This window comes from Raphanus sativus, unplaced genomic scaffold (genome assembly GCF_000801105.2).
Source record: "Raphanus sativus cultivar WK10039 unplaced genomic scaffold, ASM80110v3 Scaffold0370, whole genome shotgun sequence".
Lineage (NCBI taxonomy): Eukaryota > Viridiplantae > Streptophyta > Magnoliopsida > Brassicales > Brassicaceae > Raphanus > Raphanus sativus.
In genome coordinates, this window is record NW_026615690.1 from 17,776 (window position 1) to 42,694 (window position 24,919).

At 37.8% G+C, this 24,919-nt stretch overlaps 1 protein-coding gene, 1 long non-coding RNA gene, 1 other non-coding gene and 2 pseudogenes across 3 annotated transcripts; 3 read left to right on the forward strand and 2 right to left on the reverse strand.

The window, feature by feature from the left end:
• Positions 1-1,338: 1,338 nt before the first annotated feature.
• Positions 1,339-1,989, forward strand: LOC108860964 (uncharacterized). Its single transcript, XR_001950778.2, has 2 exons — positions 1,339-1,491; positions 1,677-1,989. It is a non-coding gene; the product is annotated as an uncharacterized LOC108860964 (long non-coding RNA).
• An 11,665-nt stretch (positions 1,990-13,654) lies between these two features.
• LOC108830459 (YTH domain-containing protein ECT2) lies at positions 13,655-17,018 on the reverse strand. The gene is made up of 9 exons (XM_056996804.1): positions 16,753-17,018; positions 16,444-16,523; positions 16,206-16,353; positions 16,059-16,126; positions 15,485-15,967; positions 14,792-15,388; positions 14,481-14,693; positions 14,242-14,388; positions 13,655-14,151 (listed from the first exon to the last, which is right to left on the reverse strand). The coding sequence occupies exons 1-9, from the start codon at positions 16,778-16,780 to the stop codon at positions 13,990-13,992; spliced, it is 1,926 nt and encodes a 641-aa protein (XP_056852784.1). The 5' UTR covers positions 16,781-17,018; the 3' UTR covers positions 13,655-13,989.
• An 869-nt stretch (positions 17,019-17,887) lies between these two features.
• On the forward strand, positions 17,888-21,380 carry LOC130501993 (chaperonin 60 subunit beta 2, chloroplastic-like; annotated as a pseudogene).
• Positions 21,381-21,825: 445 nt separating this feature from the next.
• LOC130501995 (uncharacterized) lies at positions 21,826-22,462 on the reverse strand (annotated as a pseudogene).
• A 1,419-nt stretch (positions 22,463-23,881) lies between these two features.
• LOC130501996 (small nucleolar RNA U30) lies at positions 23,882-23,970 on the forward strand. Its single transcript, XR_008939989.1, has one exon. It is a non-coding gene; the product is annotated as a small nucleolar RNA U30 (small nucleolar RNA).
• The last annotated feature ends 949 nt before the right edge of the window (positions 23,971-24,919 follow it).

Sequence of the window (24,919 nt, forward strand, 5' to 3'; positions counted from 1 at the left end):
AAGCTTTTTGGTTATTTTTCTCCAAAAAAATCCAAAATTGATCATGAATTTCTCTTAATTATTTGACCTGCAGTTCTCAGTCTTTCCCACGTTTGACGAATATACGTGTTTTCCCTCATGAGTCCTACAAATGTGTGCACCATCAGTATATAAAGAGGAATAGAGATAAAAGAAAGATGGTAGCTAGTTTCAAGGTACAATCCATGCTTAATGAAACTATTTTATTGTTGAACCTTCGCGTCGTCAACATTTTGAATAAAATATTTACTGGAAGCTTTTCATATAATAACATACTGAAACTTCTAGTCATCTGCGTTTAGTTTACAGAAGGCACATGTGTATGAAGCTTTTCTATATAACGTTCATACCACATAACAAAAATCAACAAAAAAGCAACAAAACAATAGAAACGCAAAAATGAAGGGCAAGTTGTGGGTTATTGCTTCACTTTTGGTTCTATCTTTGCTGTTTTCACTTAAGACGATCTCAGCTCATCCATATAAACTTCGCAAAATGAGTGAGTTCTATCAATATTTACCATTCGATTTGCCTTTTGTTTATCAACATTTCCTATAGCCAAATAATCAAGGAATCTCTATACGAATTTAAATTCGATGAGTTCATTAGAAGAATGATAAAACTACAAACGGTTTAGCAAAAAAAAAAAATGATAAAACTACAAAACGTATAAATAGTCTGCAGTAAGAATGTATTTACTAACCTACATGTTTTGTACTTTGTAATTTGTTTTTTTTTTGCTAAATGTTTTGTACTTTGTTTAAGATAAAATAAGAGAAATGATTCATATTCACAAGACAAAAAGGATTCAAACACCAGGCAGTGTGACTAAGCCTGCCGGCCAAGGCTCAGAATCCAACAGAGGAGGTTCCCCGAACGCAGGTTAGGGTGTCTAGACGGACCTGCCAAGGCATATTCGTACATCGCTTATTTTATTTTATTTTTATATTTTGTATAATTTGTTATTAACCCTAATGTCAAGAAAAGACCAATCAGGGTAAAAACAAGTTTTTTTTGTTTGACTTGTATAAACATTTTTATATGGTAACCAGATATGCTTCGATATTTTGAAAATTAGCTCGAATAAATCTATTATTAAGAAATTAATAAATTCTATCGAAAACTTAGTCAACTTACAAAAGTTTGATACAAATTAAAACTAGTTAAATTTCGCTTGATCCAAAAGACCGTGTATGTATAGTCTAGTCTCCGTAGAAAGATTTGATATTTTCTTATATGATTATATACGTAACATGTGTTTATTAATTAATAGAAGTTCTCTGACGCGCAAACTTTATTTGATAGCATTCATTTATAAAACTGAAGTTGTAGATTTGATTGAAATCTATCTCACACAATATGTAGAACGTATCACCAGCAAAATGAAGGGCAAGTTATGTTTGATTGTTTTGCTTCTGATTCTATTTCTCACGTTTTCGCCATACGTCGTTTTACCTCAATCATACAAGTCCAGTAAGTATTATTGATATTTCTCATGTTCTTTCCTATGTATGTCAAATGAGAAGTTATTAGGTTACTACTAATCAAACCATACAGAAAGAGAGTAAGAATCTTGATAACATTTGCTACTTTTACTTGTATGCTATATTGCTAGTATTTATTACATCAATTCAACTTTTCTTTTTAAAAATTTATAGAAGAAGAAAAGATAGTAGAAACCGTTGACATTCGAAAGATAATGAAGATCGGAGCTCCTCGGAGTAAATCGCCACACGATCGCGCCAATGGGGTGGGAGTGACTCGCCTCAAGCCCCAGGCCCAAATGCAGTTTAAGGCGTCAAATATTTTTACATTTGTTTTTGTACGAACGTTATAGTTTAGAGCAATTGCACCCTATAGTCACGTTTAGAAGATTATTTGCATATTGGGTAATGTACGATGAAGCTACTGTTCGAGTTTCCTTATATGACACTATTAGCCCTACAATAAGACATCTGGTTTTCTTTTGTTTTTAATTTTCTAAATGTATCGTGCATAATTGCTGACATAAGGTTAAGAGGGACTAAACCAAATTATGTTTCAACTATATTGTACCATATCAATTTATTTGTTATCTTTTTATGTATTATAATTACTCATATAAAAAATTAAGCTTTAGAGTTTAGAGATTTTGTTTGGGTTTAGAGTTTAAGATTTAGAAATTTTATTTGGGTTTAAGGTTTATAGTTTATATTTGGGTTTAAAGTTTAGAATTTTTACTTGGGTTTAAGATATATAGTTTAGAACTTTTATTTGAGTTTAGAATTTAAAATTTATACATGGTTTAGAATTTATAGTTTTATATAGGTTTACAGTTTATGGTTTAGAGTTTGGAGTTTTTATTTGGGTTTAGAGTTTAGAGATTAGGGTTTAGAATTTTTATTTGGGTTCAAAGTTTAGAGTTTTTATTTGGGTTTAGAATTTATAATTTCTATTTGGACTTAGAATTTTTTTTTGGTTTAGAATTTAGAGTTTCTATCTGGATTTAAATTTTTTATTTGGGTTTACATTTAAATTTTATCGTTTGGAGTTTTTTATTTGGACTTAGGGTTAAAGTTAGAGTTTATATTTAGGTTTAGAGTTTAAAATTTCTATTTGGATTTAGGGTTTAAATATTTATTTGGGTTTAAAGATTACAGTTTTTATTTGAGTTTAGAATTTAGAGTTTCTATTTTAGTTTAAGGTTTAGAGTTATATTTGGATTTAAAGTTATAATTTTTTTTGGGTTACAGTTTAGAGTTTAGAATTTGGAATATTTATTTAGATTTAAGGTATAAAATTTATAATTGGGTTTTGGCTTAAAGTTTTTATTTGGGTTTAGATTTTCTATTTGGTTATAATAAGTATTCATATATATATTTTACCAAAAAAAAGAATTCATATATATTATTGTAGTTATTACGATAACCAAGATTAATCTAAAATATATATGATGGCTTATGATTACAAAGGGATAAGAATGTAAATTTGGTTTACTTCATGTGACCAACTATCTAAATACAGAAAATTTTGCCTAGTTGCCTAAATAACTTTAGTTTTATGACCATCTACCTAAATGACTCTATAGTTTAATTGAAGAAAATGATAATCAGCAAATAATGGCCAGCTGGCTCGTATTTTTTAAGTTTTTAAATTTGTAAAATTGACCTTGTCTTTTGTACACATTCAAATTTGGGCGTGAAAGGCACATCTCTAGATAACGATGTTCATGCTCTTTGACATTTGGTTTCTAAAATTCCACAATTTGGAGACGTATAAATTATTTTCTAATGCCACTCGTCTATATTATAACTAACTTACATCTTTTCCGTTATGGATACTTGAAATGATATAAAGCATTATTTTATAAATATGAAACAAATTCTATTTTAATATATATATTAAGTAGTTCTGGTTAATTAGATAGCTGGATGCTCCATCAGTTAGTTGTATACTAATACATTCTGAAACTTGCTCACACGTTTTGTTGCTCTAAATACAAATATATATTAGCTTTCTAACAGGAATTAAAGCAAAACTAGAAAAGAGCAAATTAAATTTTAAAGTTCAGAAAAAAAAAACTAGAAGAAAAAATATGAAGGGAACGGTGTGGTTTATAGCTTCTTTGTTACTTTTCTCTTTGATGTCTTCATCCGATGCAATTTCACTTCAGCCATATGAATTACGCAAACTCAGTAAGTAGTATTTATATTTATCACTCAATTGGTTACCCAAACTTGTACATACGTTAAATACATTTTATATATCATATTTCCATTTTAACATTATGATCAAATAATATGGAGTATTAATGGTTTAATAGCTTACAAGGTTTCTAGTAAAACTAGAAAACATATGTGCCATTTTTGTAAATGCAAAGATGACACCACAACAAGTAATGCAGAAGGTAAACCAAGAGAGACAATTACACAAGCACACTCAATAGTTTTATTAGAAATCGTCTTGTACAACTCAATTACAAGTTCTGTTTAATCAGCCTCGCTAGCCTGTTAACACCCTAACAGCTGCTACTGAACAATTCCTAAGCTACCCGCTTATGTCTCTCCACCGTCAAGTACTTCAGCCCCTGCTTCAGCACGACCCAGAACACTTCCAAGCGCTTCTCTCTCTCTCTATAAGATCAGCCTCTGTGTCTCTGTCTCTCTACAGACGACTACATAGCTATCTTATACTAACTCCACGTTCCTGAAACCCTAGTCTCCAAGGAACCACAATATGGACATCTTCCATATCAATAAGTGCAACTTTCATTTTCTTGGAATGCACTTATTCCTCTTCCTTTAAGTCATAAACTTGCTCCCCAAGTTTATTCCTATTTGCCTTTTCTCCAAGATACTCCCTTACTCTCCAAGTCTACACGACTCCAGCTCAGCATCTCGACTCCACATGGTCTTCACCACTCACTAGTCACTACGACGTCTGCTTCAGCAACTACGTCAGCGACTACTTCAGGGCGGACATCTTTACATCAACAATCTCCCCCTTTTAGCTTTGTGTGCCAATATGGACATCTTCCATATCAATAAGTGCAACTTTCCTTTTGGTTCAATAACCACATTCCCCACCTGGAAACTTCCACGCTTAATGTGCTCTTCTTCCCCACGAGATGTGCACCACACCATGCTTTTCTCCCCCATGAGACAAGCATCATCTACTTCAGGACGTCCATCACTATGCTCTTCTCCCCCATGAGATATGCACTCCTTGGACCAGAACGTCACCATTCTCCCCCTGCTTGATTGCATACTAAGCTAAAACAGATGCTTAGATGTCAAGCCTTACAGACAAACACGTCTGCTACTCCATGCGTAATCATGATACAGCCTCTGCTGCAGCGGAATAGATTACACTTACTGCATCACGATCTGACGCACCTGTCGAGCTACCTCTCGACCCACTTCTGTTGAGGACCAGGCTTCCTTCATGCGTCGTCTCCTTGACCATGAGCCTCTTCTCAACCACCCTGAGTGCCCTCTGCACTCGTTGCTATAGCCTTAGAGTGATTTCGCTATCACCCTCCTGAAGATCCTCTCGCATCACTTCCTGACGCACTTCGATCTCCTTCCCCTTTGTGCTACGGACAACTCCGTGTCCTAGCTCCAGACTTGATGCTTCTTGATCTTCCTCAAGATCACTCCTACCAGAGCTGCATTCCTCTTCTGATGTCTCTTTCTTGATCTCATCAAGTAAGCCACTCTTGGCTACAGACACCTCTTCAACCCTCTTGGGTTTAGTGAACGCCTTGTTCACCCTCTTGGTCATGTTTCTGCTCTTCTCACGAGCAAAACACTCCACCTTCTTGTGTCCAACCTTCCCACAGAACCAGCAGCACATCCGATGTTGCTTCTTCTTTGGCCTGACACAGTTGTTGATGCACCGATCAACCTCCTTCCTCGTACCAGCTGCACACCCATGCTTCAGAACCCCCTGTCTGACCTTCATGTTGCTGCACTGATGTATCACTTTCGGCTTGTTACTCACAGCCACGCGCTGTAGAACTTCTTGCCGCACCTCTTGTCGTACGTCCCGACGCACTTCCTGACAAGCTTCTTTGGCTCCACTTTTTGATGTGCTCCCATGCACGAAATGTGACAGCCCCTTATGTACTTCCTTAGTACCCTCAGCTCCTCGATATCCCAGACCCCAGTTCACCTTGGCTGGTTGTCCCATCGAGAGTATCTTATCCAACTCCTTGGATCCACTATTGAGCATCCTGATCTGTTTGCGATTCTCAGCCAAATCACGTTCCAGCATCCTTGCTCTATCTCGTTCTCCAACGACAACTTCCCTCAACTCGCTCACCTTCTGCTCAAGAGACTCATTCTTCTCATTCACAGCAGCAAGTTCTTCACGAAGTTCTTCAAGCAGCTCGTTCTGCTTCAGAACCATATCCTCCAATCTCAGATTCTGGTCCTTGACCCTCAACCACTTGTTAAGCAGCACGTGATACTCCTCATCATCTGTACTGAGATCTGAACCAGAGGATTCACTAGATCCCTCCTTGCGTGCACCAAATGCAACAAGGTTCACCTTTCCATCTTCTTCAGACTCTGACTCATCAGACGACTGTAATGGACTACCTTTACCCTTCCTTGAGTTTGAACATTCACGCCGTGTGTGTCCAACACCTCTACACTCAGAGCACTTGAGCTCTCTTCGTTGTACCAACGGACAGTTAGCCCTTATATGACCAACTCCTTCACACTCGTAGCACTTGAGACCTTCTCTTCTTTTGCTACTGTCACGATCACCTCCCTGGCGACCAACCTGATTTCTCCCACCTGAGAAATTCATCCTCTTGCCAAAATTCCTAGCCAACATGCCCACGGCATCTTCAAGCTCCTGAATTTTCTCTGCTTCCTTGTCAACTACAAGGGCTATACTCCCTGGCGTACCTCCTGATGTAGACACCGAGCCACTGCCTGTCTCCATCTCTTCCGCCTTCAGCATACCCACAACCTTGTCAAACTTGAGCTCATCCGTGTTTGCAGTCATATTTAGGACCGCCTTCTGAGCTCCAAACTTTGCTGGAAGACAACGTAGCAACTTCTTCACCAGCTTCTTCTCCTTGTACTTCTTTCCAAGTACACATGCTTCATGCGCCATAGCACTGAGTTTGGCACTGAAGCTCGCCACCGTATCCGCATCTGACCACTTCAGATTCTCAAACTGCGACCCAAGATGATCCAGACGTGTCCTCTTGACACTATCATCTCCTTCAAACGAATTCAGCAGGATCTCCCACGCCTCTTTAGCTGAAGTACTCCCCTGAATCAGCTGGAACTGCTCTACTTCAACAGCTCCGAAAATCGTCGAAAGCGCCTTTGCATTAAACTTTGATGCATTGCGCTCTGCCTCTGACCAATCCTCCTTTGGCTTAGGCTTCTTCCCATCTGCTGTGACTATGGTAGGCTCCTCCCAACCAGTCTCCACAGCTGTCCACGCATCTTCATTGATTCCTCGAATCAACTGCTTCATGCGAGCCTTCCAATGACCATATTGGTCCGCATTCAACACGATTGCCTTCTGCACAGAAATAACCGTGTCCATCTTCACCTCTAGGATCACACCAGTAACTTAGGTGACCCGCTCTGATACCACTTGTAAGTGCAAAGATGACACCACAACAAGTAATGCAGAAGGTAAACCAAGAGAGACAATTACACAAGCACACTCAATAGCTTTATTAGAAATCGCCTTGTACAACTCAATTACAAGTTCTGCTTAATCAGCTTCGCTAGCCTGTTAACACCCTAACAGCTGCTACTGAACAATTCCTAAGCTACCCGCTTATGTCTCTCCACCGTCAAGTACTTCAGCCCCTGCTTCAGCACGACCCAGAACACTTCCAAGCGCTTCTCTCTCTCTCTATAAGATCAGCCTCTGTGTCTCTGTCTCTCTACAGACGACTACATAGATATCTTATACTAACTCCACGTTCCTGAAACCCTAGTCTCCAAGGAACCACAATATGGACATCTTCCATATCAATAAGTGCAACTTTCCTTTTCTTGGAATGCACTTATTCCTTTTCCTTTAAGTCATAAACTTGCTCCCCAAGTTTATTCCTATTTGCCTTTTCTCCAAGATACTCCCTTACTCTCCAAGTCTACACGACTCCAGCTCAGCATCTCGACTCCACATGGTCTTCACCACTCACTAGTCACTACGACGTCTGCTTCAGCAACTACGTCAGCGACTACTTCAGGGCGGACATCTTTACATCAACAATTTTTACATGCATCAAGTTATCAACTTAATTTTCTTTTTATTTAATAGAAGAAGATATTGAAACACCATGTAGTAAGTCGCCACCTGCGGGCCAATGGAGTACCAATCCGCAGATTACACGCAAAGACAAACCTTGTATGAATCCGTCCTCCATGGGCAATGGAGATTAATTTTTAAGATGAATCGTGAATGTACATATACTTTGCAAGTAGTATATATACTTTGTAAGTTGCATATACTTTTCATTTGTTTGTTTCTGTAATGTTGTGATTTATGAGAGTCCTAAAGCTACAGGAAAACAAATACAATATTAGGAAAAACAGTTGATATGTTGCATTTCTTACCTCGTCCAGTCAACACGTCTAGTTCAATCGTACGAAAAACAGCAAAAATATATAAGAAACTTAACCCACAGGAAAATGCGTACTTGTTTCCAAAGTCTAAAATTGAACGAGGTATGTATTATTTTTTCTTCAAAGGGATCTCTTAAGCCATGCTACACGACCTCTATGTATTTTCTATGAAGATTACTAGACGTGGAAGAAAATAGTTTTTCTTTAACAGAGAATAACATCTATTTGAAATCCGGTCGTCAAGTATCTTACGATTTAGGCTCCGAATGAAATAATATATTAGATGGTGCAATTATATTGGATCAAACGGATCGTGTAGAACAAGTGAATATTTAGCGGATCTAACAATTTAAAAGTGGATATAGTAAATATAGTGATCCAAATATATGTTTATATAGTGAAAATAAATGAAAGGATTCAAAATATTGTACGTATTTATAATACTTATATGTAAAATTTTATATAATTAAATAATATTGCATATTATGTTTCTTTTATAATTTTAGATATTTTTATTTTTCTACTATTTTATAAAATTATGGACAAAAATATTTCTCTAATACTATACAATTTAAATAATAAATTTTATTTGAGTTAATATGAGTAAAATAAGAATAAGTAGTATATATATATATATAATATTATAATCTTAACCTAAAATTTTAAATGTTCTTAACAGTTGTATGGATAATTTAGATATATTAAAATCTGTAATATATAATATTTTGATTTGATAAAAATGATTCTAATAATATAAAACACTATTTATGTATATATTTGAAAAATGAAAAAAATGATCTACTATTTGAATAATTTTAATATCTGAATTTTTTGGGGATAAAATTGTGTTTTTGTAGAGCTTTTACATAACTAAAACATATTTTAAGAAACGACATATATTATCTTAAATCAATTTAAATAATAAAAACGTAAGAACCACTAAAACACTCTAACTTTGTTGAATAATTTTTTTTTTTGCAAACTTTGTTGAATAATTTTTGTAGTAGACAGTTCATGATTTTTTTCGCTTGTTTGAACTGCATGCATGTGGTTTAACAACACTTCATTAATTAATCAGGTGAATTTTTTCCCAAAAGAAAAAAATGGTGATGAAGATATAAGTTGTGTGCTATACGGTTGCGCGTCCTCCGTCTTTGGCCCGTTTTCTACTACAGTTATGTTCTTCCGTGTGTGGGAAGCCTACTTGTCTGGAAATTTACACTCATGCGGTCAAAAAACGAATCTCTTTTTGGTATTAGATCGATATAAATAGTACCCAACAAGCGATGATATTCACTAAGTTTGTAGTTTGACAAATAACTGAAAAACCAAAGAGATGCAGGGAATATTGTGGCTAATAGCATTTGTTCTTGTTTTTCTTTCCGCATATTCATCACAAGTTCTCTTACCTAATCTCGGTGAGTATTATTGATTCTATTTACTAGCTGATGCTGGTCATTATTGTTCGTATTTATCTCCAAGTGTATATGTTGAGTTATTGACACATGAGAATGACAGAACAAATCAAATATTATCATAATTTTGTGAATCTAGAATGTCAGACATCATATTTCCTTTTTTATGAAAATTACTTGTATCAATTACATTTATAATTTTTTATTATTATAGATGAAAAAATTGGAACACCGCGTAGTCAATCGCCACCCGCTGGTGGTAGTGAAACACCGCAACGAGCACATACAAGACCATCTTATAAAAGTAAACCGTCTAAAGGCAGTGGCGGTTAGACATGCATGTTTGAAAAATTGTTTGTAGTTTGCTTAAACGTTCTGCGGTTATAAATGTTATACTAACTTATAAGTGTTTTTGGCCACCTGATTTAATAAAGCCAATTGTAGCTACCGGCTTTTAACCGAGCACAATCAAGTTCTTAATATTTTCCATATGATATTTAATGTATGTTTTTACAAAAAATAAAAATATATTTAATGTATGTTATAATGTTTTGGAATATATTTTCGCATAGGAATAAGACTAGTGGAGTTTTGTACTTTGCTTTGCCAACATGACTTCTCTTCCACTGGTTATGATCTAAACGTTGTTTTTTTTTTAACACAAACTTCCATTAAAACTCAAACATTCGAACTACAAATAAGAGAGGAGTTTAAACAAACTCTAACAATGACAAACACTAAAGCATACAAGTTAAAAGTAGAGAGACCTCTAAGATAGATAGACAGCGAACTCGAAGCAAGGCTCGAATGCGTCAAAGCAAGTATCACAGCAAAGCCGGAGACTTGAGATTTAGTCACTTTGTATTGTGACGTTAAGATCCAATCCGCACCTCGGAGTATCGTCGAAACGACATCCGTTGCATCTTCAGGCCCCAAACGGACCGCTCCACAAGATGACAAAACGGTTATAGATAAAGATACACAGCTCCATTTAGTGTTTGGAGGGAAAACATTCCTCAAAGATGAGGCGGATGGTAATATGGTTCGCTTCTCCGAGAAGAAGGATGCTAGAGATGATGAAAATGAGCCCGGTGAATCCACCAGTAAATGATCGAGAAATAAACTCTTCTCACAAGAGGAATGAAACATTGAGTGCAAATCAGTTTCGATAAAAAGGACGGTGAACCCACCGAATATTTTTAGAAAGTTAATCAAGGAGACTAACCCACCCCACTTTGTAGTGGGCTGTGAAACAAGTAGCAGGAGATGGGGGCCTGTGAGCCATGTTGGGTTTTCCAAATCCAAATAGAAACCAGTGAAGCCCATCTCGTGGTTAGACAGGCTTGGTCTTCGTCGGACAGAGCAGCACTCGGAATCTGAGGAAACGAGATGGCCGAGAGTGGAAGAGGCGGCGGATGACTCCGGTGTGTTATGGTTAGTGAGCGGCGGAAGGTTACATGAACCCCGGAGAGAAACCTCACCGAGAGATACCCTACCACCATAATCGCGAGTGAGCTCAGCGGGGGAAGAGATGGAACAGGAGCAGGAGCTCTGCAACTTCAAGCTTTCAGGTTGACAATGAACTGGATCTGTAGATCGCATTGGAGTCCCACGAACACCGGTTTTGAGAAAGCATAGATCTATAGCATCGGAGATGAAGAGAATGGGGAGTGACGGCGGTGGGATGGGATGGGATTTCCGGTGCAGATCTATGGCGATGGATTGGGGAACCCCCCATAAAAAGTTCGGTCCGGTGAACCCAGAACCGTAGGGAAGTAACCAGGCGTTTCGACTCACAGCAACGGGCTGTCTCCGAGGAGATCCGGCGGCAATGACGAAGGCTATGGTTGAGATTGAGACACTGCAATTGAAACTCGAGGTGAAGGACAAGAAGAACGCGGAGAGCATGATGGCGTAGAGACGAAGGCCTCGACGCCGGCGACCAGTGGCACCACCGACGTCAAAAACGGAGCTTGGCGGTGCTGTCTCGATCTTTGTGCCCGAGAGGTTTTTAGGGCGAACTCCCGTCTAAACGTTGTTTAGAGTATTCAGTTTAAACATAGACTTATGTTTTAGGTGTCTATATTTCACGAGAAAGAAACAAACGGGATAGAAACTATATCCATACCTTTTAATTTAGTCAAAAAAATATATCCATACCGATCAGATGATTGAATTGTAGCTTCAAGTATATGAATTATGAGCATTTTGTTTTTCTTTCAACGAGCTATCCATTTCAAAATTAAAAATAATATCAGTTCAACCATGCATAATCCATTTTTGAAAAAAATGAGTAGAAGCGATGTCAAGCATGTGTCATCTCGACTACATTTTTCATCGTTAGTAAATGTAATACAAAAAGAACATTGCACTAAATATTAGATTTAGAAACTTCGTACTACTTATTCGTAAATTAAATGTTCGTCTATGAGCTGAACTATTTGAACAAAAAGAGCGAGTCAACCATCTCCGTAAAATCATAAGAATCAAAGACCTAGTCTTTTCTAGTTATATGATACAACCGTATTTTATGTCTATTTCAAAGTTCATTCACGCGCTATTTGAAAGTCGAGACTTATTTTAAGAATATAGATTTTATTCTTCATAACACTTTAAATCAAACTTCTCCATAACTTCCTCTCCAAGATAATCTACGAATCACAAGGAACAGCATTTAAAGTAAAAGATGAATGAAATCATCCGAAAGCCCCATCTGATTAGTTATTGATTTATGATTAAACTTGGTCACATATTTGGTTCATATAAATACACACATGTATACGTAAAACGTTTACAACTTAGAGAAACAGACGAATATATCAACACAAAATAGAAGAAATGAAGGCAAAGTTGTGGTTCATTGCTTTACTTTTCATTCTCCCTTTAGTGATCTCATCATCTTATATGGTTTTGGCACAACCATACAAAATCCGCAAACTTGGTGAGCAGTATAAATACAGAAAGCACCATCTAAATATTATTTTACAACATTATGTATATGGATTGTTAATTACTTTGTTATATATTTTCTTGATTTTTTTTGGAACACACTATATTTTCTTTATCTAAATGACATAATTACTATTAATTTATTCAGGCGCAGCTATCTACGTACCGCCTAGTAGAACACCACCGGCGCACCAATGTTGCTAGATAGCAAAAGGCAACGAACAAAGGGACGTCTTGTAGATAACTTCTCGGCTAATGGTCATGGCTGATAGACAAACCGCTTATACAAATTGTTTTATTTTTTTTTGTTATAGCTTTAAAAATAATCCATAAAATTCCTATTTATAAAAAAGTCGACAAAAATATAATCAACGAAGAAAGTTTAAGGAGTATATATATAGTTCTGGAAGGATATAATCATAGAAACGTTCGATTATATTTATACCCTCCATCTCCAAAGCAGTCTCGCTTGGTTAGAGTTATTCACCAGATTATTAACGTTGGACTTTTCTGCTCACCTGATTAACATTAGAATTGTCTATGTTTAACCACATAACAATAACGTTGTCTATGTTTTTCTTTTTTGGACAACGACGTTGTCTATGTTATTAACCAATATGCAATAGAAGGATTAAGGATGATATCGATAGGGTTAAAGACGAGTGTTACCCACTGAATATTAAGGATGATCTCGACAGGGTTAAAGAATCGAGCTACTGCAAGCTAGATCTTAAAGCCATATAGCTTTACATGCTCGAAAATTTATAAAAGCATACTTAAGTTTTCTCGACTCTACTGTTAATCACATTGTGTGTATAGGCATGAATATTAATCAAAAAATGATAATCACACACTCTGTTTAACATGAAGTACTCACCACTATTGCAGGTAACCCATCTTGGCTATCACCTGACTGACAACCTTAAAAGTAAACCAGTCTTGTGTTGAGTTACCAAGCTTCTTTCACCAATGATTACATGTCAACAGACATAGCAAGTCCTATTGGTAGATGGAAGCAGCCTGATGATAGGAGATTGGTTAGTACAACAGCATTCTTTTATTTTGGACACAGACATATCGGGTATAACCTAGGAACGATTCAATTTTGGACAGTGACAAACTAGGTCAAGTCTGAACCCAAAAACAGTAAAGAAAAAACTTTCATCTGCCAAAATCAGAAAACAGAAATGAAAACAAATCCCACCCTGCTTTTATCTCCTTTTTTTCTCCACTACTTCCCACTATTTAGTAGAGGTCATATTAAGCAATTTTACAAGGTAGGAGCATCAACAGAAAACAAAAAAGCGAAAAAACAGAAAATTGTAAAGACAGGTGAAACAAGAACAAAAAAAAAAAGATAAGAAAAAAATATGATTTTCATTTCTAAGGGTAAAGAAACAGTTCTCGGTCTTCTTAGGTACTAAAGCTCCTCCTTGCTTCAAAGCTTCACGGCACTCGTTCTCAAGAGATAACTTCTCTAGTTGCGTTTATGCTCAAGCCGTGAGCAGCATTGACTACTCTATCTAGCAACCATTTGCCACCACATCAACTGGTTTAGAAACAGATCCATTCTCATCAACCTTGACATTACCGGTAGTTTGAGCAACTGGAGTAGATTCCTTGTCAGCCGGCTCAGCAGTTGCAGATTTCTTTTTCTCATCCTCTGTACTATTCTCCTCACTTACCTATTGATTTTGTTCATTTAGATGTTAGAGGAAAGACTTAAGAGTTGTACACTGACTACAAAAGGTTTATAGTTGTTTTCCTGCTCTTACCTGTTTCTGGGTTTGCTGATGCTTGGCTTTCTTCTCCAAGATAGTCTTCTGTCGAACCTCATAGAAGGAAAGGTCATCCAAAATGCAAGTCTTGCTCGTATGCTCTTTAAAAATTTTCATAATCTTCACACCTTGCTCCAACTTGACCTATAACACAATCCCACAAAAGAAACATCAACACAAGAATCCAAATCGAGAACATAACTTGCAGAGATGTAAAAGCTCTACAGATCTGATACCTCTTGGGTGTCTCTAGAGTTAGTGACAGGCTTGTTCTCATTGTTCTCAAGGGTAATATGTTTCAGCAAACTGTTTGGAACATCCTTCACAATATGCCACTTGAGAGGGAAAGACCCTGTCCACTTGTCTTGCTGCCAGTAGTCCACATTTGTGTCGAAATCAACTGGTCCTGTCATTTCAGCAAGCCCAACAAATTGTCCACTTGCATTGACCTGCAAAACAAAAAAAAAATAACAGGTTAGTATGGCTCAATAACATCAAATAAAGAGTACAAAAACCACTGCATTTGATTTAAGGATTATATACGCACCGAGAAAAAGAGAAAGATAGGACAGCCTCCAGGTTTCTGCTGAGCTTCCTGGTATGCTGCAGCAAGCTTCTTGTTTCCATTTGGTGTACTAGCCCAAACATTATATTTGATGCTCTTGTGCACATCATCTTCACTGTAGGACTTGATGATAAAGAACATAGCATTCGCATAATCCACTGAGAAATCTTCTTTGTTGTACTGTTCTCTGTCAGGAACAATGCATGTGTTCTCCGTCTCCACAGCCTCGGCTACATTTGACTCGTTAGTCTGCTCCTTAACCTCTAAACTATCTTCTGAATTTCCCTTCTGGTTCTTTGTGCCCTTAGCTCTAGGTCCCCTGTTAAGTTCATTAAGACTATCTAGGTTGTTCTCATTTCCATAGTAGTAATTGTAACCCCTTCCAAAGCCTCTGTATTTGTTGTCTGTTGCACTCACCCATCCTCGTCCGTTTGTTCTTGAATCATACCCAGAAGAACCATAACCCATACCAGATCTCCCAGAGCTACCATAGTTACCATATAGCTTGCCTTGATACATCCTACTGTAGTATCCTTGAGTTGAACCGTAGCCTGTCATCGACGAAGGCTGGTGCACACCCTGCATAGAGAACATTGATTGAGGGCCAATCTTTACGCCAACAAAACAGACAATAGCGTAGTAGTTAATACAAAGAAAAAAAGAAAGATGTCATACCGTGTAGTTAGAATTTGAGCGGTAGTTTTGATTCCTCGATGAAGGCACACTGGTTGCCTTGGAATAGGAGGATGCAACTCCCCCGCCAGTAACAGGTCTCTGAACATCCGAATAACCAGTACCATAATATCCATCATAGTTAAACCTAGCATCCTGATAACCAGTACCAGCATAACCATTTCCATACAAATTGCTCGAGGTGTTGAATGCAGTCTGGTTGTTTGGTTTCCCTGCAGCGGATACATTGCTTCCTTTCGCCATACCAGCAGCAGATGCAACATTCTTGCTTTCCCCAGGTAGCGTCTTCACACCACCGGCTTTGTTTGGAGCGAGATCTCCCTGGGTAGGGGTAGCAAAAGGTCCAGTGGGAAAAAAGGCAGGATACTGGTACTGCTGGTGAGCTCCATAGAGCTGCCCATCTCCGGCAACCTGTGGAGCAGGGCTTGTTGCTGGCGAGTAAGGATACGCTGCATACCCATAACCCTGAGGATACACACAAGAGAAACATTATCTCCATAAATTCCCTTGTAAGAATAATCAGAACAAACGAAAGGCAAACTAAGCATAAACTTACAGAATTCATGTCAACACCGTCAGGAGTTTGGTAACCATTGTAATCGCTCCAGTCACCAGTCCCATATCCTGAACGTTTTAGAAACTTTGTTAAGCATAAACTTGTAATAATGTTAGATAAAGGGGGGTTGAGGATGAAGCTACCTACCATAGTAATAGGAGGGCTGCTGATACGCATTGGGAACATAACAAACTGAAGGGTCGACGGCATCACTGGGAAGCAACGGTGTCAAAGATCGGTCAAAGGAAGGAACTTGACCATTTAAATCCACTCCTCCATACTGGTAAACAGCAGTCTGCAAAAACATATTAAATCACAAAAGAAACAAAGCTTGTTAAATTGTAAAAGTGGCAAACAGATAAAAAAAAACAGAGATGCTTCATACCTTCTTGGTCGGCTCAGGAATCTCCGAAGCTGCTTTTGGTTGCGAGTCCAAGGAGAGATTCTGCAACAGATCAGCAGATTCTACGAAAACAAAGGTGAGTCAAGGAAAAAAGCAAAGACCTTTGTGAGTTTAACTAACAAACCAACCACTAGAACAGTGAAAAGCAAACATCTTAAGCCCAACTAATCTACATCACTCAGAGAGAGAGACAGAAGCTCGATCCAGTAACGCAAACAGAGAGATCGAGAAACAGAGAACACAGATAGAGAGAGAGAGAGAGAGAGAGAGAGAGAGAGAGAAAAAGGATACGATCAGCAGGTGAAGCAACGGTAGCCATGAGAACCAGATTAGATCCTTTGTCGGAACAGTGGATGCGACCAAAACCCTAGAGGGAATCAGATGGAATCTAGGGTTTGAATTTGGCCGCGCAGCCGCCGCCAAGAGAAAGGGTTTTTGTTTTGGGGGCAAGGAGGAGGAGGAGGAGGAAGAGAAAAGGGTTTTGCCTCGTTAGCTTCGAGTGATTCAAATAGATCCACGAACTCCCCCTCCCTTTTTTAATTCCGCTATTTGGTTTTGTTTCTTCTTCCCTAAGATTTTATTTCCTCTTTTATTACTAAAAGACTGGGAGACCGTATGCTTTTTGGTCTGTCTTCTTTTGGTAATTACCACGAAGTTTCCTTCATTGATAGATTTGTAATCTCGTAAATCAGAAACAAATCTATTAAAATGGATAAATGAAATAGAAAGCTTTCGAGTGAATAAATTTATTTACAACTGTTGAACAGTATTTTTATAAAAAAATAGTTTAACTATTTTTTTTTTGGGCAACTGATCTATTTATAAATCTAAACGTCATTACATAGTAGTAGAGAAGTTGTAGAGAGCAGACTTTGCAAGAGAGTCAGCAAACATGTTGTTCTCCCGGCTAACAAAAGACACGAAGAAAAAAGAAAAAGAAAAGGATAGAAATTCGATATCCATGAGAACCCCGAAAAAAGTCTTATATATACTGAAAAGATATTTTAAAAATAGTTTATTTAATTGCCGACAAAAAGAATATTTTATTTAATAGAATAAAAATATTTATTCATTGTAAAAAATAAATAAAAATGATATTTGTTTTTTTGCAAATTATTAAAAACGGAATTTTCATTAAAAAAAAAATCCCGCTCATAGGTCTGATCGTTTAACCGCTCTCAACGGGCGTCTGATCGTTTAACCGCTCTCAACGGGCCAATTCGGAAGATTCAAAAGGCTATCGAGATGGGCCTATATTATCAAGTATTCATCTATAAAGCCCTAATCAGACCAGGCCAACCCCGAAACAGCCTAGGATCCGATTACTCAATCCGACTCTAGAGTGTTCTTGCAATAACAAAACAAAACAACAATCCATCCAACGGTCACGATTAACTCGAAGCTTCAAGAGCAAAAAGATACCATTGCGCCTTTATATCAAACATTCGGAAGCAAACTAGCAAAGTGCCACTCTTCAAAGAGAAACCAGCAGATAAAACCTACTCCTCCCTTCCTTATCTCGAACAAACTCTCCGGCGGATATCTCCTCCACTTCTCCTTTGTTATACTGTACGGTGAGTGTCCTGTTTTCATATAGTGTTTGGTGTTGGACAAGAAGTATCAAGTATTGGTGCATGAGTGAAACTAGTATTTTGAAAAAACAAGCATCGATTTTTACATCTGGGTTTATGTTTTTTCTTGTATAGTTTGATTAGCTAATGCTATCTTGTTAGGTGGTTCATACAGTTTAACAGTGTCTTGTAAGTTGTCTGACTGTTTTGGTTTAACAATGTTTATCTGACTGTGAGAAGTGAACACAATGGCATCGACCTTCACTGCTACATCTTCACTTGGCTCCTTGGTTGCTGCTCCCATTGCCCCAAAGCTTTCTACAAGCTCATTTGGAAGGAGACAGAATGTGTGCCCAAGAAGATCCCGTCCTGCTGCGATTGTATGTGCAGCCAAGGAGTTGCATTTCAACAAAGATGGTTCTACCATTAAGAAACTTCAAGTGAGTATATGCGGCTATGATTAGGATTCATGATTAGGATTCGTTTCTTTTTCTTTTTTCTCTTTTTTTGGTTTGTAATTAACTCTGTGTTTTTATTAGACCGGTGTTAACAAGCTAGCCGACCTTGTTGGTGTGACACTTGGACCAAAAGGGAGAAACGTTGTTCTTGAGAGCAAGTATGGATCACCGAAAATTGTTAATGATGGTGTCACTGTCGCTAGGGAGGTATGGATTTGGTAAATTATGTTCATTTTAGTTTTTAAATTGGCTTTTGAAAGCTTAAGGTTTTTTTTTCTTGTGGTTAGGTCGAGTTGGAGGACCCGGTGAGAACATTGGTGCAAAGCTTGTCAGACAAGCAGCTGCAAAGACCAATGACTTGGCTGGTGACGGTACAACAACATCTGTTGTTCTTGCACAAGGCTTTATTGCTGAGGGTGTCAAGGTTAGCACATTCTTCCTTCAGCGTTTCTCTGATGTGAACTCAAAAGAACAGTTCAGTAATCTTTACATTTTGTTTCTTTTTTTCTATGCAGGTGGTGGCTGCAGGTGCAAACCCTGTATTGATCACTAGAGGCATTGAGAAGACAGCAAAGGCTTTGGTTCACGAGCTGAAGCTAATGTCTAAGGAGGTTAAATTTCTTCTTTTCTCTTTTGTGCTAAAGCTCTGTTTCGATCTCTCAAAAGTCTATGGTTATTGAAAATGTAGGTTGAAGACAGTGAACTTGCGGATGTGGCGGCTGTTAGTGCCGGCAACAACCCTGAAGTTGGAAACATGATCGCTGAAGCAATGAGCAAAGTAGGCAGGAAAGGTGTGGTGACACTTGAGGAGGGTAAAAGCGCTGAGAACCACCTTTACGTTGTGGAAGGCATGCAGTTTGACCGTGGTTATATCTCACCGTACTTCGTGACAGACACTGAGAAAATGTCTGTCGAGTACGATAACTGCAAGGTACATTTTTTTTTGTTTACAGCTACTGTAATGATGTTGTGATGATGATAGATAGACTAACGAAGCTTTCTGCTGTGCAGCTGCTTCTTGTTGACAAGAAGGTTACCAATGCAAGGGATCTTGTTGGTGTTCTAGAGGATGCTATTAGAGGCGGTTATCCGATTCTAATAATAGCAGAAGATATTGAACAGGAAGCTTTAGCTACTCTTGTTGTTAACAAGCTTAGAGGCACTTTGAAAATAGCAGCTCTTAAAGCTCCTGGATTTGGAGAGCGGAAGAGCCAGTACCTTGACGATATTGCCATTCTAACTGGAGGTAACTAATGTTTCTGTAACAAAACCTAGATGCTCTTTGGAATCATTTCACTGTTTTAATCTTGTTGGGGGGTTCGTGGGTGTAGCTACTGTGATAAGAGAGGAAGTTGGTCTTTCTGTTGACAAAGCTGGGAAAGAGGTTTTAGGCAACGCCTCTAAGGTTGTCCTCACCAAGGAGATGACGACCATTGTGGGTGATGGTAGCACACAGGAAGCAGTGAACAAGCGTGTCATACAGATTAAGAATTTAATTGAGGTATGTATGAGACAATCTGCAAACTATGTATATCACTTTATTATAATGCTAAGATAGCAATGGTTGATTGGATGTGCAGCAAGCGGAGCAAGACTATGAGAAGGAAAAATTGAATGAGAGAATTGCAAAGCTTTCTGGTGGAGTTGCTGTAATTCAGGTACGTATTTCCACATGATATTGTTTAATTTATACAACATAAGAACATGTTTAGTGATCCTAATTAGAGTTCTTGCATATTGGTTAAAGGTTGGAGCACAAACTGAGACAGAGCTTAAAGAAAAGAAACTAAGAGTTGAAGATGCTCTTAACGCCACAAAGGTGATTTTCTGAGATATAGAAGAGTCTGTTATTCTGACTACTCATGAACTATCTTTAAATATATGAGCTAACTGAGTTTCAGGCAGCGGTTGCGGAAGGTATTGTTGTTGGTGGTGGTTGCACTCTGCTTCGTCTAGCAGCCAAGGTTGATGCCATTAAGGATAGCCTTGTAAACGATGAAGAAAAGGTAAGGAGTTGAGTTTTGGGCACTTTACTTTCTCTGACTTAGCTTCTAACTAATTCTTGACTGTATAGGTTGGTGCAGACATCGTTAAAAGAGCCTTGAGTTACCCTCTGAAATTGATAGCAAAGAACGCTGGTGTCAACGGAAGCGTTGTCAGCGAGAAGGTAACTGATATAACGTTAAAGCTCCAGTCATGTTACAGCTCTTTATCTGAGTAAGTTGCTTGACAAAACGTATTTATATTCATCACAGGTGCTAGCTAACGATGACGTAAAGTTCGGTTACAATGCTGCAACGGGGAAGTATGAAGATCTGATGGCTGCAGGAATCATCGACCCCACAAAGGTCAGTTTTTCACAAATATAACACACTGTTTGCTGAACCATTTGTTGAGATCTGAACGTGAGTGAGTTCAATGCAATTTTTCAGGTTGTGAGATGTGTTTTAGAACATGCAGCTTCCGTTGCAAAGACGTTCTTGATGTCCGACTGTGTGGTTGTGGAGATCAAGGAGCCAGAGCCAGTTCCTGCTGGCAATCCAATGGACAATTCAGGTTACTCCAAATACTCTGATTCCATTGACGGTAAGCTTGGACGATAGCATAAAAAAAAAACTCTCTGAATCTCTTTGACTTTGTCTTGTTTCAGGATATGGATACTGAGATAGAGCAGCCTGATTTGCCTTTGAAGAGGAGATATGAATGAACATTCCGAAATGAGAGTTAGCTCACCGGGATACCGATTACTTTAGCTTGCAAACAAAACTTATGTGCTAAGTGTAATGATTTTTTTGAACAAGAGCATTATGTGTACGTTAGATATCGAATTTGGAATCTTTTGAATAAATTGTGTCAGTGTTGTTCTTCACAGTGTTGACGTCTTAAACGGTAAGATTAAACAAGTGTAGTAGAAACATATCTTTTTTTACAATTCTAAAACCGTAACCAAATGCTATCAAGTTATATATGGAATCATCATATAACCTCAAGCAAGCAATTGTAGATTGGCTGATGAAAACAACTGCAAATTCTACCATATGTACTACCTTAATCTATACTTTTCCCAACGCCAAAGCCACAAGAGGAACAGGCTGAATCTCCAGCGAGCTTCTTCACCTCTCACCATCGGGCAAAAAACTAAACTCAACTGATCACAAAATGATGCAAACACAGCTTTGTCGCCATCATATCTGATATCATCTTTCTTCGCTGCGAGTAAAATGAAGAATCAATCATACAATGCCAATCAACTAAACATTACTCAAAAGTTTCATCAAGAAACCAGAGAAGAAGATGCAAGCAAATATCGACTAACACCTACACGGATCTCAGCATTAGCTTTTTCTCCCCATCAAATCCACCCACTGTACCTTCTCCTCTCCTCCTCCATTCTCTCACCAACTGCTGAGTCTAAAGCCTCCTTCTTGAAACTGCTTTTCAGGATGATCTCCCCCATGAGTTTGACCCTCATCTTCTCTTGTTTCTCCTCAAGGGTGCAATCTTCGACCTTCTCTATAGCACAATCTTCTTTTCTAACCTCATTCAACAAACCATCAACATCTTCTACATGTGCATCAACATAATGATCATCATCAACAACAGTAGTAGTAGTGGAAGAGACACTCCAGGCGTGTTCTCCAATCTCAGCGACCCTGATGCATAGATGTGAGTAGAAGTAGAAGGCTTAGAGAAGCAGATGAAAGAAGGGCACTGGATCTTACACAGCAAAACCCTCATCAAAACATATGTTGGTTCTTTGAAACACCAGATCACTAATCTTGTCTTTGATAAAAGGTACAAACGTGCCGAAAGAAAACAGTTATGATTTCTGAAAAGAACAAAACAGCAGCAAGGGGGTGTTGGAGGAAGAGTGTTAATAACCACAGTATATAAACACTCCTCTTCAATAGAATCCAAAGACCTTAAATATACGTTGATCAGATGAGAAACAGACAAAAGTACAGGGACCATGTTAGTAAAAGGACAGATTCCAATTGATGAGATCACAGTCATCAGTTTTTACTGTTGTTCCTGATTGTTTCACCCATCAATGTCGTAAACATCACATGTTTATTTATTTTTATTTTATTTTTGGCAACCCTCACATGTTTATTTATTCGGCTTATAGTGGCTTTATGTGAAGAGTATCTGCAATATGCTATAAGTAAGATGAGCATTATCTATTGCTAGATCCAACAGAATGGTTCTACACACTCAAATGTTGCATTACAATTCTGCAATGGTGGATGTCAACCATTGTCTAGATTCTGTATACTACAATTCTCAAATGTTGCATTACTTTTGTGTGTATTATTGTATGTCTCTGTATCAGGTACTCATCAAGAAAAATAATCACTGAGTTTATTTTGCTATCTCTAAACGCGTTTGTACACCTGCTTCTTACAACTTTTTGCTGGAAAAATAATCAAAAAGATACATAAGAGATGGTAAAGGTACAAACATGCATATTACCATGGGTTCTACTGTTAAATTTTCAGAACAGGAAACGCAATGACGTCTCATATACTCGCGGAGTTTGTCAACAGCATCACTAGCCTATCGATTCCAAGCCCCTTCAGAGAGAAACAACGAAACAATAGCAGTAAAACTGATATAAGTACTTGACCATACAAGTTGGTTTATGTTTTTGACTCTGAAATTTTACTGTGTCGTAACGAAGAAAGATATAATAGTACCATTCCAGAAGCCGGAGGCATTCCGTATTCGAGGGCAGTGAGGAAGTCTTCGTCAAGGGTCACCTCATAAGAATCATCATCATCATCATCCTCTTTCTTTGTGTTTTGTTCAGCCGCTGCTCGCTTTGCGTTATGCTGCTTCACTTGCTCTTCCAACCGCGTCCTCTACCATATTTGTAACTCAAATCAATTATATGACCCAGTGTAGTACACAAAAATAACTAAAAAACCGATCATGTACTATGTTAAGAAGACACAAAACTGTGGGAATATACTATGTATTATTGTGGAACATGATTATGTACTTTCAGTTCCAGGCTGGGGGAGGTGACTTCTTTGCTTCCTCAGAAATCACCTTAATATATTCTTTGTTCATTTCTTTCCCGTACCATCTTCTTATATCGCCTTTCCTCCTCGTCGTTTTAATGTAGCAATCAACCTGAGTCACAGTACAAACATGTAGTAAGCAAAAGAGACGGAGACAACTAAAACAAAATCTTGTCTAGTGCATCTTTAGGCTGCAAATTAATGGGCCAAAACAAAAGGCCCAATCTGTAAACCACATGGATACAGACAGCGAGACCTATAAGTAACGTGTTCCTCTACCAACCCTAAACTCAGAGCTGCGTTTTCTTCTTCCTTCGATTCTTCTTTTTTTTTTTTTAAGTTACTTTTGCAAAATGAGGATAGTGGGTGCAGTGATGATGGGTTTATGTAATCTCGTTAATCTGAAATATTTATTGAGGATAAATACTTCCCCAACCATTCATTCAAATCCTGAGCACCTTTCCTCTTTGTTTTAATCTTAATATATTGCTCTCGACTTTGCACATAGTTCTTCTTGGAAGCTTTTAGATTCATTCTAAAAATGTGGTTTCGAAGATTTATTTGTGCATATACTAAAGATCCTATCTGCTTGAGTAATCTCTCTGTTATATGTTAACTATAGAGGAACGCTCCAATGTTATAGGATCACATCTGTTTAAACAGAACAGTTCCACTAACTAGTTCTTGATAAGAAATATTTAAACTTCGAGTTATTGAACACGTCTAAACTCAATAGTAAATCAAAGACAATACATTACGAAGAAGATATAGTGCATGAGATGCAATGGGACTTTTTACTACTTTACATGAATCAATGAACGTAAAGCAAATGATCTATTTCAAGAATTACACAAGCTATAGTCAAGAATTATCCAAGGATCTGGAATCTATCTCAAGAAATTACAATTAAAAAAAAACAATGTCTGATCCAAAGTAAACCTAGCCAACAGAATCCGTGAGGGTAAGATAGAAAGTATCTGGAAGCGTACGGCATAAGGATAAAAAAGTTTATTCAGAGAATCCAAAAGAACCCTAGCCAAAAGAATGCATCAGTATTTCAAATAGCTTTAAGAAAAACATCACAAAAACCAAATCTTTTGAGCAACGCTAAGGTACCATATAATGTATTAAAAAGCCATAAGTGTTTGGCCATCTCTCAAGGTACTACAAAACCCAAGAGAGCCACCACACAAGCTAATAATATATAAAAATTACAAATCTTTCGGTAACTGAACAAGAAGATATACACACTTGGGAGTGAATTCCTTCTTTGAGAAATGGGAGTAAATACAGTCCCACTGGAGTTTGTTTGTTTGAGACTCACTCACAAGACTGTGTTGATGTGAAGTGCTTTGAGTAGAGAGGTTGCCATTTGCTTCACAAGAACTTGGCCTCCTGAACGTTG

What these genes read in the sequence shown, in the direction of transcription:
- LOC108830459 (XM_056996804.1), bottom strand. Translation starts at nt 16,780, where the DNA reads ATGGCTACCGTTGCTTCACCTGCTGATC. An exon ending in CTATCTTTCTCTTTTTCTCG is followed by an intron (nt 14,694 to 14,791) that starts GTGCGTATATAA and finishes TTTGTTTTGCAG; the next exon opens with GTCAATGCAAGTGGACAATT. An exon ending in ACTCTAGAGACACCCAAGAG is followed by an intron (nt 14,389 to 14,480) that starts GTATCAGATCTG and finishes ATTGTGTTATAG; the next exon opens with GTCAAGTTGGAGCAAGGTGT.